Source organism: Octopus bimaculoides, chromosome 1 (assembly GCF_001194135.2).
Source record: "Octopus bimaculoides isolate UCB-OBI-ISO-001 chromosome 1, ASM119413v2, whole genome shotgun sequence".
NCBI lineage: Eukaryota > Metazoa > Mollusca > Cephalopoda > Octopoda > Octopodidae > Octopus > Octopus bimaculoides.
The window spans coordinates 112,835,231-112,844,628 of NC_068981.1; the positions used below are offsets into that span (position 1 = coordinate 112,835,231).

Genomic DNA, 9,398 nt, shown 5'->3' on the forward strand with positions numbered 1-9,398 from the left:
ATATATATATATATATATATATATATATATATATATATATGTACTACTTTTTCTTGCATATGTGGGTATGCACCTGTGTGATTGTGAACATCCACTACTTATCCATGATAATAAACATGAAATTCTGTCTGTCCATCCAGGACCCCACTATCTCAGTCTACATTTGCTCTATGTAGACATATTTTTGGAATCAGGATGATCCCGGGATTGAAAATCTGACTTTCATTTGGTTCTTGAACACTCAGCATCGGGATCAGGTCTGGATGAGGAATTGTTATATGCTATAACAAATTTTAAAAATATTTTCAATACAGTTCATTTAAAACTAGATCCAAGTTAGTGAAAGGTTCCTTGTTCGTGGGGTTTTGAAGTTCCATGGAGTTTGTGAATTGAATCACTTGGAAGGAAATATTGAAGAACTTTAACTTTTGGCCTAAATTGGACTGGTCAGACTTTTGGCCTGATTGGACTTCTGGCCAGATTGAACTTTCAGCAGAGTCAGTTTATTCAGAGAATTGGATACTGGAAGATTTGCAGCTCAGCTACTGGATCTTGGAAATGGAAGCATTCAGCAAGACAGTAATGGAAACATCATTTTTCCAAATGGCTGTGGCATTTTGATCAAAACTGTAGAATTTTGCTGTTTTATCAGTAGCTTATTTATGCTGGTAGCTTATTTATGCTGGCAGCAAAGAATTCTGGAGAGCAAGAGGTGATGAAATTACACAAGGTTGTTTTTGCATCTTCTTCAGATTTGAAGTTTTTTCCTTGCAAAAAGGTTGTTTACCCAAAGAATGAAACTGTCCAGGTTGTCAATTGGAAAATTATGCAATCAATCAATACCAAGGAAAAAATAATATTTTTCAGTTGATACTATTGTGGACCCTAATGTGTATGTGAATTATCCTACTGAGTTTCTTAACTCTTTGGATCATCCTGACATTGAAGAAAATAGTTCCAACCATGCTTTTGAGAAATCTGTATCCTCTAAAGCTGTGCAACAGAACGAGACTAATTGTCAGGCAAATGCACTCACATCTTTTGGAAGCAACAATCCTCACTGGACAACGAAAGAGAAAATGTGTTTATTCCAAGAAGTCCACTGATTCCAGCAGACATGCCCTTTGAATTCAAGAGACTTCAGTTTCTAGTAAGTGTTAGTTTTGCAATGTCAATTAACAAGAATCAACTGAAAATTGTTGGACTTCTCATGCAGCAGTGTTTTTCCCATGGTCAGATTTATGTTGGTTGTTCCAGAGTTGGAAATGGCAACAATCTTTTTATACTCACACCAAATGGTAAAACCAAGAATGTTGTTTATCCTGCTACTTTACAGTGATACAAAATTCTCCAAATGTCATATTCTGTGATATAAATCTGAGATGGTAGGGTACCAATAAATGCTTTATTATTATTGCTCTCTTTAGTTTTGGGCATGTTCAAATGAGAATATTTGATGATAATCCATGGTAAGGAATAATGGGTTGAGTAGGAATAATATACTATGCTGTGATGGAAAGACAGAATTGTCAATGCACTAGATTAGATATATACTAGTCCATATAGTAAGGACATATTTGTCAAAAGAGGTCAGGAGATGTGGTTAGGTACATACATGTCTCTGTGTATTAATATATTTATATATATCGTATCACAGTATCGACCAAACTATTAGATGTTATACATCAATGCCATCCTGCTGGCTAGGTGAACAGGCCAACATTCCTACCTGACTGAAAGGCTACTCCATCACAGCGTTACCTATTTACAGCAGGGTGAACTGGTGTAATATGAAATGAAGTGTTTGGCTCAAGAACACAATGCACAGCCAGTCTGAGAATCAAAGCCACAAGCTCACTATCATGAGTGCAACACTCCTAACCACTAGGCCATGAATGTTCAATTTTATATTTCTGTGTGCATGTTTATATGTGTGTATACACACAAACATAAAATGATCTTTTAATATGCATCAACCAGATCCATTCTAAAAGCTTTGTTATAGAAAAAAGTGTGAAAGCTGTTTGTAGAATTCAAACAATACATGTACCCATTAACACATATGCTAACCATTTACACTAAAGTAATATATATATATGTGTGTGTATGTATGTACATATATATGTATTTCCAATAAGAAGACAAAGAAAGACTAGTACATCTTCAACGACCAGTTACAATTATTTTGATAACATTTTGTTTTTAATATCATTGTATGCAAAAGTTCCATGTGAACAGTTATGTAATATTTACAGTTTTCTGTACTAAAGTGGTAAAGATTTGCATAGAAAGGTGCCCTCTTATATATATATAACATAGCATCTCTTTCTATCTATTTATCTAATATGTGTATACAGAAAGGGAGAGAGAGTAGGAGTGACAAACGAATAGAGATAGCTATTCCTTTGTGACAAACATTTCAAAGAGACTTGATTCATAACTCTTAAAATTGCAGAAGACATTAATTATATATTTCATAAGTTGTAAACTAATTTACCTTTAGTTCAGTTTCTCACTGAAATAGTTTTAAATCGATGAATGTTTACATATAAATCTATATATGTGTGTTTGCTATTAGAAATCTGTGTGTGCTTTTATTGTGTGTTTGTCCACCTGGTATAATTATGTCTCTGTGTGCATGTGGTGTCTTTGTATGTCAGTCTCTGTTGGGTTTTGCTTTTTTGTATGTCTATCTGAGTGTTCTATTTTTTAATGTCTGTTGTTCATCGTTGGAGAGATGTTTCTTTTCCATTGTGATGTAATAAGGCGCAAAAATCTTTCTATTTTGAAGGTTCCACCGATCAGAAATACACTGGAAATTATTTTACAAAAAAGGGCTTGTGTGTGAAAGTATAGAAGTCAAACATTTTATCACAACAAAGTACTAGTTTTGCTATGGAATTCACAAACAAAAATGAACTTTGAATTTTAGTTTTATAAAGATTATGAGGCTATTTTACTTATGGCAACAAACAATCTTTCACGTGTTGACAGTTAATATTCTTGGTTTCATGAAGTATCAAGAATATTGAGATTTTAAAAAAAGATATTTATTTGGATAATATAGAATTAGAAATGGTAAAATAATGTGGAGCTTCATTCAGTAACATAAATGTTTTATATGATATTAATAGTGTTGTTATATATGATATTACTCTTTATAGTGTATTGCTATGTATGATATTATTATGTTGCATTATTACAGTATATAGGATTATTGTATGTATTGAATATTTTGCAGCATGATATTTCTAATATTCATTTTAAAATATGATGTTGTTTCAATACATTTAAAATTTCTTCCAAAAACTAAGTTAAAAAAGCCATTTTACTAATTTTAATCTAATTGTGTTCTTACATATTCAGCTTACTGCTGTCCTAAAAGAGGTGAAATACATGGAGATTAGAGGTATTTCAAATATCCCTGACAGCAGCAATGAATTATATGCCAGAAGAGATGATTTCTATCGGTATGTAACAAACCTTGACCAAACGGTATTTTGGTACAATGATATTCGTACATCAGCCCTTACTGTGGAATTTCCTCTTATTGTCAACCAACTTGGCATAATTGATGAGCAGCTTCATCAAGCTGAAAAGCAAATGAACTGGAATAGTGAAGGTTTGTTTTTGTTTTATATTTTGTATGTGTTTTTGTTTTATGTAGGTTGTAATTAGAAAATTACTAGAAGATTGAAATTGTACACTATTTATACAAATTGTACACAATTTTACTTAGATATGTCTCTCCCCTTACAGTTTTATGGCCTTGTACCCTCTGTATGAATAATCTAATTACAGAAAAGTGGTTGGTGTTAGGAAGGGCATCCAGCCATAGAAATCATGCCAAAATAGACAAATGATGCCTGTGCAGCTTTCTAGCTGCTCAGCACCTGTCAAACTAGCCAACCCATTCCAGCATCGAAAACACGTTAAATGATGATGATAATGAGGCATAGCTAAAGTAATTAATATGTAATTCAGTATTTATCTCTTTGCTATTAAAAGTGATGAACATACAAACACAAATAGCTACTGTTTTAACAGTATTTTCTGCATTGCATAAGTAGAACGATATTTTGTAAACTTTAACATGAGTTGATGGAATGTTAGATCTCCACAACTGAATGCCCTTTCGAATATCTGCTCATCTTCTCTGCCCTCTATTCTTGAGAAGATCATAAGAGTTGATTCCTCAATTACCTCATTTATAGAGTCCTATCAGTAGCAACTATCATTACACTTTCTGGCTAGATTCCCAAGTATGACCAGCTGAGACCATAGTTATTATCCAGGCATCTCATTCTTGGTTTACCCCTAGGTCTCCTGTTGGTTGGTTCAGCTTGAATCCATCATGTGATTCTTTCCTGCAACATTCTCATTACATGTCTAAAGTACTGGGGCTGTGATCTCTGAGCTATGCATTTATTGAGTAACATTATTGCACAGATGCTAAAGAGAATCCCCTTTTTCGTGAAACAGGAGTAATATCTCTTGTTAGATAATTAAACTGGATTATTCAATTATATGTCTCCTTGGAGTAACCAAAATTGTTCAAGTGGAATGAAATTATGATATAGTAGTCAATAACTACATACTTTAAATAGCCAATGGTTCAATATGCTGCACTTTGCCAGAAGCTACATGTCATATATCTGACTTAAATTCTGCTCCTGTCATCATCGTCATCATCATCATCATCATCATCAAATGTCCGTTTTCCATGGTGGCATGGGTTGGACGGTTCGACTGGGGTCTGGAAAGCCAGGAGGCTGCACTAGACTCCAGTCCTATCTGGCAATGTTTCTATAGCTGGATGCCCTTCCTTACACCAACCACTCCGAGAGTGTAGTGGATGCTTTTTACGTGCCACTAGCATGGGCCAGAGGGGGCTGTCATCGACCACGATAGGATGGTGCTTTTTACATGCCACCAGCATGGGAGCCAGTCAAGGCAGTGCTGATGTTGTCCACATTCGGATGGTGCTTTTTATGTGCCACCAGCACAGTAGCCAGTCGAGGCGAGGGGGCTGGCACTGACCATGTTCAGATGGTGCTTTTTACGTGCCACCGGCATGGGGACCACAACTACAATTTCCACTTGATTGTAATTTGATTTCATTTTGATGTTGATGTACTTGACTCAATAGGTCTCGCCCTACAATCCAAGAGTACTTTTTGAGCTGGTTATGCGACACTGGTGTAGGTTACAGCTGTGATCTTACTTTATTTGTCATATCTTTTAAACTACACTATAACTAGCCCCCTGAATTAGTACTCTTTTAGATGATATTTTCTTTCTGTCAACTAATGCAGATCATATACACTATATGTTATGCATATTAACTGCATTGAACAATCCTATCCCTCCAGTTTTGTCATGGCTATTATGACTATCAACAAAAGTCAAATAGCATTGAACCACCAGGGAAGTTTCCTCAGGCTGTAAACCTGATATCTTGTTATGAAAACAATTTATATTTTCTTAACTAAGTTGGAAATGGGAGATTGTAAGACAATCATTATCTTTCCAAATGATATTAGCAAAGTTATTGCAGAATAGTTATGTCCACCTAGGAAACAAAAGGTGGTGATTAATTAGGTTCACAATTGCTATTCTTCCACTACTTCACTATCAATAAAGTACATATAAACTAGATATTGTCATTGTTATCATTGCTGCCACTATTGTCACCACTGTTGTTGCCTCACTGTCTACATAATTTTATTTCATCTCATCCTTGAAATCTACCCCTAGGTCTCCTGCTGGTTGGTTCAGCTTGAATCCATCATGCGATTCTTTCCTGCAGCATTCTCATTACATGTCTAAAGTACAGGAGCTGTGATCTCTGAGCTATGCATTTGTTGAGTAACATTATTGCAGAGATGCTTCAGAGAATCTCCGTTTTTGTGAAACAGGAGTAATTCACTTCTTTCACATCTTAACCAACTTGTTACATTACACACATATTTTACTGGTTTAACATATTGATATGAATGAACAAAAGTGTTCATTCATAGAAGAAAGTCACATACTGAGTGCAGAATGTCCATGTAACATAAGAAATTTTGTAATAAGTGGAAGATACACCTCAGCTGATGTCTTTAATGCCTCACCTTTTGCAGATTTCATTTACAGTTTTTTCTTTTTCTTAAAGATTAATTTTGTATGTCCATCTCATGGAACATACTTTAAAAAAAATCTCTGCAATTATTGTGTTTTTAATACCAGTATCTTATTACATTGAAGTGTTATGCTTGATATAGCTTGCTGTTTCCATGTAATGAGATTATTTGATAACATGATCTATTTCATTAGGTATCTGGGAGTATATAGAAGAAACAAAGAATACAATTTATAAGTTATACATTAGCCTCAAAATGTCAAAGGAAAATGTACAAACAATTGAAGTATTGATGTCCACATGGAATAAGCTACCATTGTTTGAACGTAAAGATGAGAAAAATGGACTCTTGCTCAATTTGGATGACAGAATAGATCGTCTAGCAAAGCGCTCAGCAGAAATTACTAAAAATGGGCAACTAATTCATGAACTTGTACAGGTAAAAGCTAAATTAAAACGTGTGTGTGTGTGTGAGAGAGAGAAAGAAAGAGAGAGAGAGAGAGAGAGAGAGAGAGAGAGAGAGAGAGAGAGAGAGAGAGAGAAATAATCCTATTTGAATGACAAATACACTTTATTTGTACAGAAGAGGGTTCTCTTAACTATTTAAACATAAAGTACCAGTGGTATGTACTTTGTAAAACATCTAGATGAGCTGAGATACATCGTCAGTGATGTCACCTGGAGGTATCAAAGGTTTCATGTTTCTCAACATCAGACACCCACATTCAGGTGATCAAGGTGACACATATTGACTTACATTCTAGCAGCAACATTCATATATCATTCTTCTTAATACAAAGTAATCTGATAGCTTTTTTTAGCAACTTCACATGGAACAATATGATGCTTTTCGCTTCCACCCATGTAAAGTTCAATCAGTTGAGGACTTTGCAGGCTGTACATCTTGCACTGTCTTTATAGCCTATCTGTACATGTTCATAATGGGTTTTCTAGCAAGTACCCTGTCACTTCTCCAATTCCCAATACTTCTCATGTTACCTTTCCTTGGCTTCTTCAATATACTCTTTCCCCAGGGCACTCTAAGTTCCATTGTGATCAATATTTTTGTTACCTCAGAACTGATGATCATGTATGACAAGAGTGTTGGTACTAAGTGTTGTGGTAACTTCAGCTGCCTGCCCAGATCAACAACCAGCTGCCAATCAGAGTGTGTGCCTGTTCTTGTTTTTGTTTGTGAATTTGGTTTCTTTCTAGTTTTGACAAATCTAATTGACTTCTTTTTGATGTAGTGGTGTTTATTTATACTGATTATTCTTAGTGATTGCCCTGAGCAGCTGATGAGGTTGTTGATGATAGCAGCCATTTCCAAGAGCTCTTTGGCAACTATTGAAGTGTTCTAAGGATCTTCTTTCAAAATGGACATGATGATGTTTCATGCTTACCTTAGATGTAATGGTTAGCTGGGCTTGGTAAGATATTGTAGGCAACCTAGACAAAGAACTGCATATAATGGAAATCTATCTGCATAATGTTTGACCAAGTATCCCTATGCTCCGAGCTTGTCCATGCTCCATGCAACCTGAACCTTCCCTGTCCTACTCAACTCTTCTTCGTCTGTGCTTGCTCAGACCAGATAAAAAGTTGTTTCTACTTGCTCTAAACCTTACTAACCTAGGTCTTTTGAAAGAATCCTAAGTCTGCTCTGCCAGTTGACATGATGCTCACCAACTCCTTTCACCCTAGGCCTTTTTCTGCCATATTGCATTGCTTTCTCTGCTCTTCATATCCACTCCCCATGAGAATATACCCACTGATGACATATTCTGATCCCTGGAGCCCTTACAACTTTGAAATTTTTTTAAAGTTACCATATATTCTTCAGAGATGCTAATGAATGGAAGCTGAAAGATATTACTGGCCTCCAGACAATGCCACACCATTGAGTCTTCAGGAAAATCCCCAGACCCTTGCAGAGAAAGCCACTGATCTCCCTTTCAAGGGACTCAACTGTTATCAGTGGAACCATGTAAAGCAGTAGATGTCATAGGTCTCATGGTAGGAAAGGGCAGGATAGAATGTTGATAAATCCAGATCTTGGAAACTATCTAGAAACAGTTAAAATAATCTGTTTATCTTGAAAAGAGAAGCAATGTTTTTTTTTTATATATAATACACTTCATTTTCTCATTTCAAGACTGAGTAAAATATGGTATTTAACAATTGTACTCTTTGTAATCTTAATATATATGGTATTTATAGCATATATTTATTCTTGCATTTATTCCAGAAAAATATAGAAAACTTTCAAGCAGATCCTGATTCAGTTGAGTGGAAAGCATATGTTGACTATGTTGATCAGAAAGTTGCTGTGGGATTTTTTGCCCTCATTGGGACAAGTCTCAATTTTTTTCTGAATAACACAGACCCTCTAGAAACAACTGATCCACTATTTGAAGTGAAACTGGAGCTAAATATTCCCGAAATGCAGTTTTCTCCGTCACTGAATATTCAAAACCCAGATGGATTCTGGGACCTTGTTGAAGGACTCATGGATGATATATACTCACAAGCATCAGGCATACAACGGCTTGCAAAGCATAATAATGTACATAATTATGAGGTAAAATTAATGTCATAACTTCTTGCATTAGCTTTATTCAACTTTTATGTGACAGATTGGGAGTAATTAACTTTTGATATCTTATTCTCTAGTCTTCAAACAGCTGACTAAAAAAAAAGCTATGACATTTTAGGAAAGCACAGAAACAAGCATTTGGTATCAAGGTACTTTAAAACAGTATTATGTTTACTACTAAAGAAAGGTACAACACAATGTATTCAAATTTGAAAGTATGAATTATTGATGCATTAAGTGTGTATTGCTTCTATGCTATACTGTACCATAGAATATATCTGTAGATTTTAACCACCACTATTTATATGGGAGTTCTGTAAATGGCCGCTCCAATGCCGTATCTGTTGAGCAGTACATGAAGCAATTTCGACACTTAAGAGAAACAACTTCAAAATCAAGTAGGATTTTAAAAATTAATTTGTTTATATATTCCATTCCAATGTTTTTTTCTCTTCTTATATGAAAGTATGAAAAATATGAAAATCAGAAAGTGTAAGTGTTTGATCCAAAAAAGGGAATCTCTTCATAGTGGCTGACTTGCTAGGAATAGTGGCCAGATTGCCCTCAAATAACATTTTATTGTTATTAGAAATGAGGGGAACATTAATTATATATTTCCATATACATTCTGGAAAAAAAAAATGTTGGGTTAGTCACAACTAGAACACTTTTGATCAG

The 9,398-nt window shown here is 35.0% G+C and overlaps 1 protein-coding gene across 3 annotated transcripts in view; it reads left to right on the plus strand.

Moving 5' to 3' along the window:
* Positions 1 to 9,398, plus strand: part of LOC106876453 (dynein beta chain, ciliary) — a 628,322-nt gene that overhangs the window by 86,649 nt on the left and 532,275 nt on the right. For all 3 annotated transcript variants that reach the window (XM_052969374.1, XM_052969385.1, XM_052969379.1), the window contains exons 8-10: positions 3,367 to 3,622; positions 6,319 to 6,563; positions 8,373 to 8,705. In XM_052969374.1, coding sequence (XP_052825334.1) covers positions 3,367 to 3,622; positions 6,319 to 6,563; positions 8,373 to 8,705 — 834 coding nt within the window. The remainder of the gene's footprint in view (positions 1 to 3,366; positions 3,623 to 6,318; positions 6,564 to 8,372; positions 8,706 to 9,398) is intronic.